Source organism: Scomber japonicus, chromosome 19, assembly GCF_027409825.1.
Source record: "Scomber japonicus isolate fScoJap1 chromosome 19, fScoJap1.pri, whole genome shotgun sequence".
NCBI classification, from domain to species: domain Eukaryota; kingdom Metazoa; phylum Chordata; class Actinopteri; order Scombriformes; family Scombridae; genus Scomber; species Scomber japonicus.
Genome location: NC_070596.1, coordinates 11,044,651 through 11,063,091, shown reverse-complemented (window position 1 = coordinate 11,063,091; position 18,441 = coordinate 11,044,651). Strand labels below are relative to the sequence as shown.

The 18,441-nt window shown below is 40.0% G+C and overlaps 1 protein-coding gene across 2 annotated transcripts in view; it reads left to right on the top strand.

Annotated features, from left to right (window-relative positions):
• Positions 1-18,441, top strand: part of LOC128380618 (ephrin type-A receptor 5) — a 61,451-nt gene that overhangs the window by 25,561 nt on the left and 17,449 nt on the right. The window contains exons 4-12 of one of the 2 annotated variants that reach the window (XM_053340491.1): positions 2,508-2,539; positions 3,525-3,558; positions 5,513-5,659; positions 5,789-6,127; positions 11,772-11,786; positions 15,396-15,520; positions 16,470-16,559; positions 16,969-17,038; positions 17,219-17,321. In XM_053340491.1, coding sequence (XP_053196466.1) covers positions 2,508-2,539; positions 3,525-3,558; positions 5,513-5,659; positions 5,789-6,127; positions 11,772-11,786; positions 15,396-15,520; positions 16,470-16,559; positions 16,969-17,038; positions 17,219-17,321 — 955 coding nt within the window. Of the gene's footprint in view, positions 1-2,507; positions 2,540-3,524; positions 3,559-5,503; positions 5,660-5,788; positions 6,128-11,771; positions 11,787-15,395; positions 15,521-16,469; positions 16,560-16,968; positions 17,039-17,218; positions 17,322-18,441 lie in introns of both variants that reach the window. The other variant, XM_053340492.1, reaches the window with a different exon arrangement.

Sequence of the window (18,441 nt, the reverse complement as noted above, 5' to 3'; positions counted from 1 at the left end):
TCTAATCCCACCAAAAGACAGCCAGTCATATAAATCAACATGTTTACAGTGAAATGTTTCCAATTAAAGAGGACGCTCGTTAAGAAGCATCAACGGACACCGCTGGATCCTTAATTGCTTGGGATGCCAGTGTGTGATGCATATTAATTACGTATTAACCTCTCTCTCTCAAACACATACACACACACACACACACACAAATGCATGCAGGCACATTAGTGTGTATTGCATATTAATTACCTATTACCCTTTGTGCTGTGCATTAAGAACTGCGTGGCATCAGAAAGACAGCTTGCCCAAGGGCAACACGCATACACACACACACACACACACACACACACACACACACACACACACACACACATACACACACACGCTAATACCACCAACGCTGTCTATTCAGGTCGCATTCACAATGAGGAATGAGCCATTTCAGTCTGCCAACCATGACTAAAGCTAATCTCAATATGTGTTAGGATATGTGTGTGTGTGTGTGTTGAGATATGAAATAGTATGTGTGACTGAGTGTGTCCCTTCAACGACACTTAAACAATTAAAGCACCTGATGTAAAGATGTCTTTCCCTCCAAATTGAACTAAGCAAATATCATTCAATAGGTGTGTGGTGCCAGCCAATTTAAAGTCTACATGTTTGAGAGATATGCATCTAAAATATACCAATTTTTGCAACATAGTTTTGGTATGTAGTGCACAGAGGAGTAGTATGTATACAACACAATAGATAATCAAAATACAAAATGTCTAGTCTTCTTGTCAAATGATTGTAATTAAAACTCACTATTAATGAAGTACTCATTTGCAATATTAACCTTCATTTCACTGTTATAAATTAGATACTCTGTACAGTTTAAAGCACATATGAGAATGCAGCAATCATGATATACAGTAATCTAGTTGCCATTTAAATGACATTTAGTAAGCCTGCATGTTTTTTTGCTCTTGTCCTGACAGCCACACTATGGACTTTCTGGCTGCCCTTCAGCTCTACTTTGATTCCTTTCTAACCATACTGTCCATGTTCTTATTTACTCTGTGTGGCATTTTAATCGGTTTATCCAAGTTTCACCCTTCAGCTTGCTGCCCTGACCTTCATACCCCCCTTTTTGCCGGCATGTGGTAAATCCTTAGACACATAATTAAGTGAAAATGCTCTAAAATGATACATGATGAAACTATTTAGGCATTTGCACGCATTCGGCCATGTCGCGTTTAACATACATTTTTAATTTCCATACATTTTCGTGTCACGTTCACTTTTCCTGCAGAGCATGTATAATCTATTTAGCCTAAATGGAAATGAGCTAGAATCAATGATAATAAATACCTTAACATCTACACTGTTGGTGCTTATTAGTCAACTGGAATTGACTTTCATTGAAGTGGCAGGCAATGCATTTTTTTTGGCATCCATTTGCACATTTTAATTGCAAATGTTTATATTCTCATTCTCATAATCATTTGCAACTTCCATGGGGGGCAACATTTTGCAGGCATTATTTCAATTTAATCATAGCGCATCATTTAATCTTCTAAACCACATTATCATTAAATGGCTATCTTTCTTTCTGTTCCCCACCAACAGCATTCAGTGAACACATGCAGTTTGTAATTTGAATATACAGTAAATGCCAAATTTAAGCCAATATATTTGCTATAACATTGACTACAAGTCAAGTCTTTCTTCCAAGAAAAACTGAATCATGATCTGATCTCTGCACCCAGTATGTGTGGATTGAATTAACTAAATTGAGTAGTTATCTTTAGCAGTGACAGCTGACTACCACGGTTGCCAACAGAAAAAAAGAACAGAAAAACTCTACAGAAACAGAAAACTTCATCACTACCAACTTCATTAATTCAACAGAAAATCCAAGGAAGGAGCCATAGTGCCCACACCATACTGTTTGATAGACAGATGATCTTTGGGGAGCGCAGCACAAATGCACCATGTGGTGGGAGCTTGGCACCAGAAACAAAATATAAATAAATAACCACAGTTATTCTTTCATGACCATGGTACCCACACACACTATCTCAAATAATTAATATTCCCAAAGCCATTTTTATTCGGCCAGGACTTTTTCTTGCTACTTTTTCCCTACTCTATTTCGCTCTGTGCATGTGTGCCTGTGTGTCTGTTTATATGAAATGAGCTGCCACCCCATTTTTATTGATTTGACCATGGGGGTTTGGAGGATGAAGTCAAGGCAAGCTAGACACCAGAAGATGGCAATAAATCTATATATGCAACCAAAAGTGTGTGTGTGTGTGTGTGTGTGTGTGTGGTGTGGTAACAGCCTAAAGCAGACAAAGGATCAGGTGTGTCCTACTACCCTGAATGCAGCAGCACCCCCCCCTCTCTCTCATACACACACACACACACACACACACACACACACACACACACACACATTCACTTTTGTACATGTAGAAGGTGATAAGTTGTGCATCAGTATGCAACAGAGTAAAATGAAATTAAAAAAAAAGAAAACAAAATGCATTTTATAAAACAACATGCAGCTGTTTTTTCTCCGTTTACCCCCTTTAACAAAAAACCCAAAACAAAAGAAGTGTAAAACATTGAAAAAATGGTGTTTATGTGATCTTTTCACATCAGAATAAAATACCCCCTGAAGGCATCAGTGTCTGTGCTCTGTATGAATTATGTCATCAGATGTATTACTATCTGCTCAGTCAAAACTAGGCCAGCTTCACAAATGCCTCATAAGCAATGTCTTGAGCCTCAATTCATAATTAGGGTATGTGTGGCATCCTACATGCCAAGCACATTTTACAAAAGGCTTCCTCTGTGTGCGTGTGCATGTGTGTGCGTGTGTCTGTGAAGTAGAGGTGAGACGTAGAAAGAGATCGAGGGCAGAGGGAGAATTTTTCAGGCCTAATGTTCCATGACAACGGACCAAGGTTCCGTCAAGGTGAATCACAGCCACCACTGCCTAACGCCTGAAATGCACACAAATCTTCCACTCCTCCTTTGTCTCCTCCTTTTCTCTTCTCCACCCCCGTCTCCCCTCGTAAACTTGGCTCGCCTTCCCCCTTATTCTCTTTTCCAATCTTATCTCCTTTTTACCCTCCCGTATTTTCTCCTCTCCTGCTCGTTATCCTCCTGTCTTCCTACCTGAAGTTTAATTATGTAGATCTTAATCTGAATGGACTACATTAAGAAACAATAGGTGAAAACAACAGCACCCAACCAGAGGGTGCTTTCACACCTGCCTTGTTTGGTTCTGTTGAATCGAACCCTTGAGCGTTTACCTCTTTGGTGCAGATCGTAGAGATTCCACTCGGGTGCAGACCTAAACAACTGGATCAGGACCACCTTTTCAACACGGTCCATACAAACAAACTCGGGTGTGGTTTGTGGTATGAATGTGATCTGATGTTCTTTGGACATAGCCTTGAAATCAAATGCAGCATTCTGCTCTCATATTTCGGCATATGGCCCAAACGACTGGACCCGATTATCTATATATCGCATTGCATGAGTGCTCAGGGGCACCAGCCAATTTGCAGTGCAGGGGTTCACTCCAGCATAGTGATGTGAAAAAAAATACAAATGCAAATAGTTTTCGTGCTCAGAAACCACAAAAACTATTTGTAAAGCACCCGATGTAGCTTTTATATGTGATTATTCTTATTAAAAGGAATATGAATAATGAGATTAAGAAAATAGTTGAAAAGTAGCCACTGCTGTACTGTATGTCATTTAGCACCATGGAGGCAAGGAGAGAGAGGGAGACACTGTTTATTTCAGTAATAACAGTAGTACACTTTATTGCTGATAAAATATATTTTACTCTCCTGTATGGAACAAGCACACCTTTGTATCCCTGAGTGCTACGGTTCATACATTAGTTTAGTTTTACAAAAGCGAGAAGGAAAATCAAGTCCTTTTATAAATGTTGTAGCCTGTCTGCTGTTTCTGAAAAACAAAATCTCCTTTCTCCACCTGCCAACACCACAAGATTTCTGACCAATGAACAGAGTGACAGCTTCCACAAAAGTAGCAGCTCATCCACTGATTCGGAACAAAGCAAACAAACTATCGGTGTGAAAATGCCCAAAAGCCCTTAGAGGACAAACACAGGAGAAACATCTCCTCACTTTTGTCCAATACTCCTCTCTCTGTACCCTCAACTTTGCTATCCCCTCATCCATTACTTCTTCCTCCTCTTCTTTTCTCAATCTGAACTGTGGTTATGAAAAGTCCAGTTTCCCATTAGTGTTTCATCCTCGGTAGTGTATTGCATGTGTCTATTTGTATCTGTCTGGGTGCAACAGCAACATCAGAAGGAAAATGAAACACTGATAAGTCAGTGATTGGTTGGCTCGGGGGTGCAACTATGGCAACGGAGGTTGTTGATGTATTCTTGCACGTTACCATTCTGAGTGTGTCACCCTCCTGTCTACCTGCCCCACTTAGATCAGCCGTCTGAGTGTGTTTATGTGGGAGGAAGATGGAGTATGTCTGTTCCTGTCCATGTGAGGTTGGTTAGTATATGCTGCACGTATATGGGGCTCGCTGGGTGCAGTAATGTGCAGCAGATGCAAGTACAGATTCTTAATCAGGTACTGGTGCGGATTCTTAATCAGGTGTTGGTTACAAATCACTGAATTCCACTGAAGACTGTCACAGTGTCAGGGTGCGTAGAGAAAGCGGTGCATTAGCAGAATAGCAGCAGCAGCAACTTCACTCAGTGTGTGCACAGGCTGTAACCAGCCACAAGACTGAGTGTCGGTCACCCACGTCACACCTCAATAGACAATCACTTAGTTACATGCATAAAACAGACCTGAATAGTGGTCATGGTTATGCGTGTATACATTAATGAGAATGAAATGTGAGTCGTAACGCATCCTATGTAGACAGCTTTATTAATTAAAATAAAAGTGTATCCATTCCAGCGCTTGCGAGACGAACAAGTGAAAAATGTGTCTGAGGGGCCTCGTGTGTACAATCTGTGACTGTGTAATGAAGGAAAACCCCATAATAGGAAGAAGTAAACTTTTTTTTTGGGTTAAGATAAAACATGAAGACGAGAACAGGGTTGCGCAGAGTGGATAAGAGAAGTAATCCCTCGGGGGATATAAAAATAAATCAGACTTCAAAAGAAACAAAGAAAAATACAAATATGACGACAAAAACTGGGTGCCAAAATGCTTTTTTTTTGCTTCAGTTGCACCACTGCAACTAGTACATGTGATGAGGAACCTCAAAACAACCACAACTACCCAGGGAAATTGTTCTACTGCTGTGATGCTGACCTCCTTTTTTTTTCTTTCAAAGGAACTAACCATGCTGCCCTGCTTTTTTCTCTCCATCGCCTTTTTTTTTTTTTTTACCCCTCTCCCCTCTCCCCATGACCCTCTTCCCTTTCCTATTTGTACGTCTACTCTTATCATCTCATCTCTTCTATTCCAACCCCAAATACCCCACGGCATCTGCTCCCCTCCATATCTTTCAGTCTGCAAAGTGGGGTTTTACCGCTCGCTGCTGGAGTCCTTGGCCTGCAGTAAATGTCCGCCCCACAGTGTGGCCAGGCAGATGGGAGCCACTGCTTGCAGCTGTGAGGATGGTTACTATAAGACTGACTCCGACCCTCCCAATATGGCCTGCACACGTGAGAATATAATAATGATTTTATATTTGCACATGCTTATCTCTGATTTTACTTTTTCATTCTTGGAGTCAACATCTGTTTACCTTTGATGATGTTTTATTTTCTTTAACCGCTTTCTATCACTCTCAGGCCCTCCTTCTGGTCCTCGTAATGCCATCTCCAACGTCAATGAGACAAGCGTCTTCCTGGAGTGGTCTGTTCCTATGGAGACAGGTGGCAGGAAGGATGTGCGTTACAACATCCTTTGCAGACGGGTCTTGCCAGATGGAAGGGGTTTGGAAGAATGTGGCCCCAATGTTCGCTTTCTGCCACGTCGTGTTGGCCTGTCAAACACCTCTGTGATGGTGGCCGACCTGCAGTCACACACCAACTACAGCTTCCTGCTGGAAGCTGTCAACGGGGTGTCAGAGCTAGCCAAAGACCACGCCAAGCAGTATGTGTCACTTAATGTGACAACCAATCAGGCAGGTATGTTGTGCCAGATCTGTCATAACAGTCAGCACTTGCTTTTTTCCAAACAACAGCCTCCCCATGAGTGCTCCAGTCGTCACCACAGCTGTCTTGTTTTGTTTCACTATTCAAACTTCTCCGGAATTTCCCAGCAGAAACAAATCATCACCCTTTTTGTCATAACTCATTTTTTTTGGCTGGACTACTGGCTGAGTAGCTGAGTGATTGAAGTTACGTCATTGGTCAGCAGGCCGAGTGTTAGCTTCCCCACTGCGCTTTTAAAATGAGTCGGCCCAAGATGATGTAAGTGGAGGATGTAGAGTGCTCTGATGCTCTCAGCTCCGGTTTTAAATGCAACGAAGTCGGATAACCTTCTGTTTAAACAGACATATACCAGCGTTTCTATGGTCTTTGCCTTTGCTGTCCAGTGTGATCAACTCCTCAGGGGGACTGCACTGTCAGCAGCCAGCAGGAGAGACCCCGTGCTGTGCTTTCATTTTATAACTGAACTAATAGTAGTATGGAGACTTTTTATTTCTCTGACATTTTCACTTCACAGATGATGAACAACAGCATTTAAACAGTCTTGCAGGTAAAAGATGAAACTCATGTAGCTGTTATGGCAGTTTAGTGTGGGGCGACTGCTCTGCAGGTACACTTTATTTTACTGTAGGTAACTGCGGTAACTGGGCAGAGATAAACCTCCTGAATTTTCAACCAAAATGCTGTCAAAGCTTTCATTTATAATTTCCACTGCAGCTTTCATAATTCTTGATTGGGAAAGAGGCAGAAAAAAGGCATGTAGAGGCATGAGAGACAGTGCACAGTTAAAGCACCCCAAATAACCATCACTCTGATGAAACACTCAACACAAAGTGAGTCTTAGAAAAACAAGAGATTATCTGCGGATAGAAACAGATGAAAGAGCAAGGGGAGATTAACAGATAATTAGAGTAGTTATAATTAAAATAAGTTCTCTTTATAATCAACCTCCAAAGATATGAGTGGAAAGTATTATTCATGCAACTGCAGATGTAACCTAACCATGGTATGTGAACTTCAGTACTGACAACAAATATTCCTGGGACTACTACAGGAAATTGTAAACATTTAATATCGAAGTTATAGACGCCACCACACATTTATCACACTTCCACATATCCACAGTACACGGTCAAGCAATACACTACATTTTGACCTAGTCTTGTTTTGTCATATGATTTTAACTACCAAAGACAAACCTGGGCAACAGATTCCTATTGTGAATATTTTAGTTTGATAACAGACACCAGATGATCAAATTATCACAGTATTTATTCAACAAATCTGTTGCTGTATTCATTTTCACTCTTGCCCCATCCCTGCCGTGACTGAGAGAATATCGCACAGTGGAAATCTTTTTTTTTTGTTATCGAGATATGTCGTTGGAAAAGCAGCTTGTTCCCATCGATTAGGCAGCGCATTTCATCAACAAAATTTGCAGGAATCGTACGCATAATGAAAGCTCTTGATTCGCAAGCTGTTTGTGTATGGGATCTTGTGAGGTAGCAGGTGGTATTCTCTATGCCTATTAACAATGGATCAGGCTGATAAGATTCAAGTGTACATGTAGTTTTTTTTTAAACTGGGAAGTACTATTTTTGATCATTTTGGTGGGAAAAAATAGCTCTGTATGTTTTCCACTTGTAACTGCTGGGAATGTTTGATTATCTGCGGGTCTGTGTGAGAAATTATAAAGTATGCCTGAGCAAGGCACTAAACCAACAAGTAAGCAGTACAGTGACCAAACATAAAAGACCGCACTAATATTGGACAATGAAAGAGTCCCACTGCTCCCAATAGCTGTAAATATTGGAAGCTTTGTTGGCTTCCCATTAAATGGAGATTAAAATTCATTTCTGCTTTGGGAACCCATTTTAATGTTTACAGGAGGTATGTGCTTGTGGAGTTAATTTTATTTGCTTGTAATGAAATGGGTAGCACACAGCGTGATGACATGAAAAAAAATATGAGATTAATGTTCTCCTCCCAAAGGCTTCCATCTGGAGGCAAGGCTAGAGAACAAACAGTTTTTGAAGGAACGTGCTCATTCCCGTTTGTTAACAGATGGTTCATTGGCAATCAAGGGATAGTTGGAGGTAGTCGTAGTAATAGTAGGCTAATAGTAGTAGGATGAGTACATTATGTGTGTGTAGGCGAGAGACAGACAGAGAGAGAGAAGCAGATGGTTGTCTGACAGTCGAAAGCACTGACAACCCTCTAACCATGTTGTCACTGTGGCTGTCAGCAGACTGAGTGGATTACACCAGACTACACAACTCACGTTCAGTTTATTGAAGTTGTAGCTGGATTAAAGTTAGCCAGTCACTGGACCAAATGGAGATTAGGGATTACAATAGATTACACATGGCTGGCAGAGTTACAGGCACATAAAATGTGCTGCTCTTTGGCATGGATGTGGTTCTGCTACCATAGGCCAGCATAAATACACTGGCTCAAATTGTAGAGTTGCACAGCAATCAATAAATCAAATGAGTGAAAAATAAAGGTTGTGACAAATAGCAGTGTTTATTTTGTAGGCCCGGGACCATATGCTTATCTCCTGATTCTATACTATCAAGATCAAGATCAGTTCTTCATTCAAAATTCATTCAGTCTCTAGGTTCAGTATTCCGTGTGCCAAAAGATTTACTTGTGTCCTTAGTCCACTGAAATATCTTACAATATGAAACAAATAGGCAGAATGTGGTGCACTGCCTTTTAATTTTAAAAAGTTAATTAGATGAATTAATGTATTAATTACTTTGAAAGCATCTTACAGTCTCCTGTCTGTATGAGAATAACAAACTGAGGGGGAGGTGGAGTGCTCTGTTGTGTTGTCATTAATGTTATATATCCAGCAGTGGAGAGCAGCCTCTATGCTTCACCGTTAGCTCCGGGGGAAAGCTAGCGCTGTCCATGACGCTGAGTAGGCTTCTGAGATGAAACAGCCTCAAAGATGGTTTAAGTTGGTTAAGTTCTGCAGTGTGTGTCTGTCAGCTTACTCTCTCTTTGGTTCCTGCTTATCACACCTAAGCTCTGCTATCATTAGTCCCTGAATGACACCATAGCAAGTTCACAATATACTTCACTTTTGTCTCTCAAAAAGTACAATTCTTGAGTTATTAAAGCTGCCCTTCTCACAGATAAACTACAATAACTGTAGCTTGTGCATGCTGTAGACCACGTGCTGCACTGTCCTCGTAGTTGAGTTCTGCTGTTCTCTTTCTGTTAACATCACATGATGGAATTTTCAACAAAGACGGCAGCCAGTAATACAAAGGCAGCTCAAGTTAGTGTGACATAGCCAGAAATCTTGTGATTAGGGCTTGCACGTAAGTATATAAATAATTTCTCTATTGGATGACTTCAGAATACAAGACATGGAGACTTGGTCTTCAGGGATGTAATGTCATCTTAATTCAGTGTCTCTGTAATCTCTCTTTGGAATGACAGTAGAAGCAAACAGTTGAGACTGCTTGTCAACATGGATTCCCTGTTTGTTTTTATCCTGTTTATGGTGGAGAACAGGCGTTCTAAAGTGCACTTTGCCACTGCCAGTGTGATACCTGCTCTGAATAGTTGGATCATACTGTGGAAAGTGCCTCAAGAGTCCAAAACTTTTACTTGTCATCCTTTTGTCTTCTTTCGTGCTGCACAGAAACTCAGTTCAGGGTAGTCTACTGTAAATGTGGTTAGGGTTAGGGTTAGGTAGTTTGTATAATGTACAGCAGGCTTCTGTAATGTTACAGCAAATAAATGTTATATAATGGTAAAATTAAGGCTATGGAAGTTGTTCCTTCACTAGTGACTCCACTGAGTTTTCACCTGGACTCAGATGAACCAGTGATGTCACAGCTTTCATTCAGCAAAGGTGTTCTCCAGTTTGACAAAGATTGCCTTTTTGATGCCTCTGTAAATAGTGTCTTAACACCAAGCAGAAGAAGATTGTTTCAGTGACCTCTTCTTATTGAAAAGGTTAGTTGTGTGTTTCGCCTCTAGCCACATCCATCACTGCTGGCACACCCGGCAATGATGTTTAGATGTACCAAATACACCCTGAGTACATTTCTACATCACAGCAGTACGGGGAGATCTTCAACCACTGGAGCTCTTTGTTCCAAGTGATTTTCTAAAGTAATCAGAATAATCAATTTAACAATAATCTTAAAGCCATAATTGCAATTAGCATTGTCTAGTTCGACTTTGTGCCACAGATATAATTACCGAGTGAGGACTTTGATCAGCCCTGCAAGCATCTGTGGTTTGCCTTCTGTGCGGTGCTTGTGTTTTGACCGTGCTTCAGCTTGCGAGAGGGTAAAGAGGCGAAAACAAGAGACCGAGACAAAAGTACAGAAAGATGAGGGCGACGGGGAAACTGAGAGAGACAGAGACAGAGAGAAAGAGTCAGAGGAACCGGCGTTTGATGTGTGGGAAGTGTCATACTCGATAAGGGATCCGTGAAATAGGTGATTTCACAGTGTCCCTGTGAAGCCCTGCTGAATAATAAAGTGTTGGTACTCGTGAGCAGGAGATTGGGAGAGGTGAAAGGCTGGAGGGAAAGAGAGGAGGGAGGGAAAGAACAAGAGGAAAGCGGTACAGAGGACAAACTGTGGAGGAGAAATAATGGAGGGGTTGTGATAAGGCGAGGAAAGGTAAGATTGCAAAAAGAGATGAAGGAAAGGACTGAGGGTGGACATTGACTGCTGGTATACATTCAAAACATGCAAGTCATGTATTTCGTACTGCTTTGATGTTGCTTTTCATCCTAATACATAGTTTTAGGAGGGTATAGCTATTTTTCGGAAGTTTTGCAGCCATCGTAGCTTCTCCAACACACTTGGAAGGGGAGGGGGAGGGGGAGGGTGTTCAGTTACCTTCCAATGCCTGAATGACCATCATCACTTAATTGTTTATTCTACACAAAGAGAAACCGTCATTCATGAATACAAATCATAAAAAAACAAGGAAAGTTTGAAATCTTCTCGGTCAAGAATCTTGGAACAGTCAGTCTTTTGTCAGCCGATAAGCTTAGTGATCATATATGCATTAAATGAGTTCCTCGGGTAGCTCGGCTCTATTATGTTTTTATTTCAGATCATTTGTTCTTCATGTTGTTCACAGTGTGGAAGCACGGTGTGGTAGCTGCACAATAAATGCTTCCATACATTGTTTTTTGCTGTTGTTGGCAATTAATCAAATGAATCGTGACACATTACCTCATGGGTGGTGAGAAGAAGTTCACAGCCTGGTGCTCTGGCCATGTGTCTCACTTTTGTTTTAGGCATATAACGTAAAGTAGTGGGCTGCATGGGGTGTTTGCACAGAATTGAAATGGATTGAGCTTGAAATGGGAGAGGGGAGAGGATACAAGAGTAGAAAGTGCAGGAAGAACACTGTCCATGGGGTACACAATGGCAAGAAGCTGTGAAGAAGTGACTTTACTGTGAGTTTGGAGGCTTCTAATATTTTGAGTATGGTAGCTGATAGCCCCAATCATTGTCCTGAATGACCATTAGATGGAACCCAAATATTGCAACCATTCAAAATGTGCTCAGATGGAACACAAAGTGAATTAATGTGTATTTTACACCTGTGTCAATGTGAGGTTGTGTATTTGTAGTGAATCTTGCATTATGTAGTGGCCTAAAATTTGCTTTGCATTCCGTCTGAACTCAGTCAGACATTGATCACATTTTTAAGAAGAATGGCAAAATGCTTACTCAACATACAGCAATCATGGCAAATTATAAGGCAGTTCTAAAGTAACGAAAAACATGATTTACAACCGAACAAAAAAAAGAAATAAATCAAAGATAATGCTGGATTTTTAGCTTCACTCACTAACTGGAGCAGCAGTGCACTCAGTACTGCGCCTGGTGGCAGTAGAAAGGGAAAGAGCTGAATTGATTTACTGATATCACATAGTTGCTTTTGATTTTGATGGATATCAACCTCTTCGTCAGAATGAATAATGTTTTCTGTTACAGTACTTTATGCACAACTGACACAAGTGCTTCCACCTGGAGTGTCAGTATTCTTAGCATCCTTTCAGAGCATGTGAAATGTTTGTCTGGTTACGTCTGATTGATTGACTGTGATATATGTAGTATCTCAGTCCTGGATCAGAGCTAGGGCTGCCAAACCAATATCACCACCGCAAAGGTACGAATCGACTGAGAGTGACATGCATGGGATAGAGTAGGTTGGTAGAAAGTTAAGATGCAGGCAAAAGATATGAGCTCTGGTAATATAAAGCCTTAATAAAGCTACATCCAGCTTCCACTCTGTTCCTCCATCTATCTATCTATTTGTCATTCTCTAAAGATAGTTAAAGGATGATAAACCAGATAATAGAAGGTCTGTATTGATTTTGGTGATGGTTCAGACAGATAGCGGGTCTGAGAGGCTTATGTTCCGCACTGTGATAATGTTGCTCTAATCTGAGGCCAGAGTTGTTACACTGGAGGGCTTCACTTGTCCGCTGAACAGGTTTTCTAACAGTTGTCTGCATGAAATAGAATGTCTCACAGCTTCATATTGATCAAAGATCGCTACTCAGATCTGAATTATGGCAAAACACATAAATTATGTTCATTTGGGCTCTGTGTTACTGTTGTGTGGGTGGCCGTTAGCAGATGCAACATTTCATGGAAGTGTTTCAACTAGGAAGTGTGATCCCCTGTTGCTAAAATGAAGGTGTTGATGGGCCTGTGTCTACACTCTTCTACCAGCCCCCCTCCCCCGTCTCTCTCTCTCTCTCTCTCTCTCTCTCTCTCTCTCTCTCTCTCTCTCTCTCTCTCTCTCTCTCTCACTCTCTCTCTCTCACTTACTTTTTTTCCATTTTTATCTTTTTGTCAACCAATTCTCTCCCTGTCTTTCTCTTCCATCCACCACCTCCTGTTCCCTCTCTTTACATCGGATGTGTCATATGTTAAAACACTTGTTTGTTTAATCTCAGTCACTTATTGTGTGTAAATTGTTGCTTTTGGTGTTATTTATAGATATTCTGTGATGGTGTTTTGCATGTGGTGAAAAGATTGTGTTTGCACTGAGAAGAAACAGGATGTGACTTGATGAGTGGATCAATTTGTGATAAACATATGTTGTTGGTAATTGTGCTCCAGATATAAACTGACTTGGCTTGTTCAATAAATGTACAGAAAACATTCAACTTACTGTAAATTAATATTCTAAAGGAAGTTTTGAATCTGGAAATATATTCACAGTTTGAGTGAGTGATGAAACCATGAGTTAACTGATCAATAAATGCACAATTGTAATAATAAAGTAATCATTAGAATCATTTATCAACCAGTAACAGTTGCTGCTTCCAGTAAGTCAAATATGAGGATTTTCCTTTTTTCTTAATCATCGTAAAATAAATGCATTTGAGTTTTTGACTGCAGATCAGACAAAATGAGCAAGATATTTTAGCTCTGGGAAAAAAGCATTTTTAAACAAATCTAAACAGATTAATCAGTAAAAATGTTGGCTGCAGCTCTATTTCAGATGTATACTTTATATGCTGGCTGTCACAGCACAAGTTTATTTATATAGCCCTAAATCCCACAGTAAGTTTGCACCAGAGGGCTTTACAATCTGAACCCCCTCATATGACACTCTCAATTCATAACTTTCGATTAAATACAGCACGGCACACTGAATCCATTTTTGAAGGATTTAAACTTAGAAACAGTTTTGGTGTATTGTTACCAGTTAAGCTGCGGGGGGGGGGGGGAAAGAACCCCCCTCTTTCATCACATTGCATCCCTGCCTTTATTCCATTTCAGCAATGAGTCTGTGTGTGATTCGGTCTCCGGTTTCAGGCTTTTAAGATGCTGCAGATAACACTTATGTGCAACCATCCACTCAGGATACAGTTACTATGTTTGTAGCAGTGATTTATTCCCTGTAGAGTTCTGCTGAGGTTATTGAAACCTAAACGGTGTTTAGCATTTGCAGTGGACACACACACACACACACACACACACACACACACACACACACACACACACACACACACACACACACACACACACACACACACACACACACACACACACACTATCAAGATGTTGCCTGAGGGAGCGTTTTGCCTGGTTAAAAGCTCTTTATGTGTCAGAGACTCTCCAACTGTCCCTCTGAGAGATGGGCCAACAGTTCAGGTTACAACAGGATGGCTTGATGATGGATGCAAACTCACACAACTGAGCCCGCTTGACTTCAGACCTTACATTACCCACAAAAGAAGCAACTACAATGAAAGTGAAAATGTTCTAAACAGCTAAAACCAAACAATTTAGAGCAACAATTTAGCTGTCAACATTTACATTGAATTGAAAACATAAGGGGCATGATCGATATGGAACATTAAGTCTTTTCATCTTTTTATCACTACATTAGAACCGTTTTATGATGTGTTTAGCATCCTTTGACGGTTTTCAACCCATAGGTACACTTAACGCTCAGTGCCAGCTGTGGGAGTCATAGTTGAATTCATGGGCATCTCTGCCAGCAGCTACTGAATAGCAGGGTACAAAGGGATAGTTTAATTAGGCACAGGTGCACCTGTTCACTAGAATTCAAAGAAAAAAGTTTTTAATGACAGAAATGCTTTGGGATCAGAAATAATCTCAGTGTTTGAGTTATAGTTCAATGGGCTGAGCCAATCAAACTCAGAGCAACTTCGGTAACTAATAAACTTGAATTTCAAAGAAGAAATTTTGGGGAACATATGACAGAATATATTCTTTTGTGTATCCAGCATATGAGAAATAAAATGACCACAAAGATAAACTTGACCAAAGATTGACCATTAAATTATTATTTTTTCCTCACCACCATCCTTAAAACGATCTAACCACTGAGCAAAGATTGTACACGTTTTTGTGATTTTTTAAATTTTTTTTTCATCTTGAATGTTTCATCTTCAGTTTAATATTTCATAACGTACAGCAATCACAGCAAGCATTACAATTAGCTCTGCGCATGTAAACATCAAAGGATGAGGTGTCATCAAAAGATTCATGTCTTATAGATGGTGATGGAACCTGGCAGATTTTAAAATGTTGGTACCTTTTCTCCTGTGTTTAATCACTGTTTATTAAAATGTTAGTCATATTAAACTGCTGGGTTTTATTGTTAGAAACATATGACTGTCCATGCTTACTATTGTACTATGTCTTTACATCTTTGTGTGTGTGTGTGTGTGTGTGTGTGTGTGTGTGTGTGTGTGTGTGTCTAGCACCCTCCCCAGTGAGTGTGGTGAGAAAAGGTCATACTGGAAAGAGCAGCATCGCCCTTTCTTGGGCAGAGCCTGATCGTCCCAACGGCATTATCCTGGAGTACGAGATCAAGTATTTCGAAAAGGTAAAAAATATATATTAAACAAATATATATAAAAGGGCTACCTGTGCTTTTGACTGCCTCGCTGAAACTCAAAACTAAGATGTTGCTGAGCGTGCCATATAAGTATTAATTCTGCAAGCACTATTTTTTTAACTTATTTAGCCATTTGTGATTGTAAGGATTATGATTGGTCTCTTAGGAAATTACCACATACATTTTGAAAAATGCTGTGTATAAAACCTTTTCATTATATGGCCAATTTTAAAGTTGACACATATTTGAGTCAAAGATAGTCTTTTTTTATGTGGTGTTTATTTTACCCATATGTTCACCCTAACTTCAGTTTGTGTAATCTTACACCAACATTCTGTAAAACTCTAACCAATACTAAAGTACTTTCCTTTAGATATCTATGAAGGTATGTTGTTGACTTTTAAAGAAAGTTTTAAAGCTGAAAATCTATATTTGCCTTCAAGTATTTTTATACTAACGTGTCCATTTTGCCTCAAACTGACTTTCCTGTGACAGTGCTATAGCAGTTTTTAGTTAGACTTTGGTAGAGGCAGCAATTTGATGCTTCTGTTCAGATCATTGTTCCCATGCCCTTCCTCCTCTCTCTTTTTCATCCTCTGATGTCTTATTTTTGGGGAAGGTCAGAATAAAGGTATACAGGAGAGCAGAGCAGGGTTTGCGGTCAGTGGTCAGCTAATGGCTTCTGGCTAATGGAGGAGGCATTTAGCTGTGTTTAAACCTGATGTGGTTACAGTTGGGTAACTGATCCTTGCACTCACGCACACATGCACACACACACACACACACACACACACACACACACACACACACACACACACTACAGGTAGACTAAAATGTGAATGCATGCAGGCTAGAAGAATATATAGTATATAAAAAGCATGTGGGTGAATTACAGTAACCCCCCCCCCCCCTCTCTTTTTTCTTTCTCTTTCAACAGGAGCAGGACTCCAGTTACACTATAATAAAATCCAAGGAGACCGAGATGGTGGTGGAAGGCCTGAAGCCCTCTTCAGCCTACATCTTCCAGGTCAAACAATGAGTCAAAAAAAATCCATAAAAATAAATAATTATGAGACTACAAACAAAGAAAAAATATTCAGATGTGCAAGAAGAAAAAAAATGGCTTTAGTGAAGCATGAGTTCAGAGCATGTATTTTTACAGTAATGTGAAATATCCATATTTGAAAAGTGTTTTGATTTTTCTTTGTATTTTAAAAAATGGATGCTTGGTTTACTTCAGAGACTTTATATTTTAATCAATGTGTTTAAAAAACACAGTTCCAGATGTCCTTTTTCTACAAAACCTCCCTTCAGTAATGCAAAAACACACTCAGACATGCTGGATGGTGTTTATGTGGCTTAATATTTAATAGTTTATCTGTAACAAAAGATTACAATGCATGATGGGATACACATAATCTGATGTTGTGTTACAGGTGCGAGCCAGAACCTCAGCAGGCTATGGTGCATTTAGCCGCCGTTTTGAATTCCAGACCAGCCCTTACTGTGAGTTCACCAGAGAGAGAGAGAGTGAGAGAAAGAAAGAGAGAGTGCTAATGAGAGCGAGTGAGCAAGCATGTCAATACAATGAAGTTCAACTTGTACGTGACTCAACAACAGATGCCAGGTATGTCGGTGTGCAGGCTATGTGTATCTAATTCTATATTTATCTCCTTTCCTTGGCAGTAACAGCTACCAGCGAGCGTGCTCAGGCTTCCATAGTAGCGGTAGCCATCACGTTGGCTCTGGTCCTCCTGGCAGTAGTTGCTGGATTCCTGCTCAGCGGACGGTGAGACTTAAATACACACCTCTTGAAACATAAACACTACCATTATCGCATCTATACATTGATATTGCAGGTGTAAGGACAGGTGTATTCTGTACTCCCACCCACATGTATTTCCTGCTAGAACACAGTTTGATAGGATATCACACAGTACATGGAATGACATGATGACATTTTAGGTGCTATTTTTATTACAGTCTGATTGATTATCCTTGGCTTATCCTCCTATCTTTGTGGATATTCATATCTGGATCCTATATATTGACTTATTTTTTTATTTAAGTGACCAGATTTCTTTGACATGACTTGGATTTTTAGATTTGAATATAGACAGTATACAGGAAATCACGTTCACATGTCAGTGATGTAATACAGTGTTATTTCATTTTCAACCATATGAATTCAGTAGTGATTAAATTTAACACTTACTGTAGGTATTCAGGTGCCTACATGATTCTTATGGCCAATTATTTGCTTCCATGCAGTATGTGTGTGCTCTGTTGTTTGAATTAGACCACGTATGTGTGAGGAGTCAAATGTCTTTGCTGTCAACAGCATGATGTGAATTTATAGGTGTTAATGTGTGAACTGTTAAAAGGTAAAGCAGTCATCCTGTGTTCAGTTAATGGGGTTTGTTGTTACAGCTCTCATCCTCTCATTTTTGGAACAAGTGATGTTATTATTGGATGTCGAGAGTCAAGGAAATTGGAAATATAGTCAAACCAAATTTTAGAAAGACACTCATAATGTATGTAATGGAAAAGGGTAAATCTGCCCATGAAATGTGGATGTGGACGACATGCTTTTATCCTCCTGTGACCTATTGCTGACTTACAAAAATGACAATATCAAATTTCAATTTCTGACCCAGATATTTCTATGTTGTTAAGCAGCATTATGAGATTAGGTACGCGGCTTGAGGTTAGAGTTTTGTAATAGACCAGGATTAAGGGTTGCTTTTTAGGTTATAGCTTTTGGGGCTGATGATATGTACAAAGGATTCTCCTCAAGACTAGTGGCTCAACATTGCTTTGTAGACTGTGCTTCATATATACTTACATTAATATTGTATTTGCTTACCCCCAGGAGCCGGTTTCACCAGCTTTTTGGAAAATCTAATTTA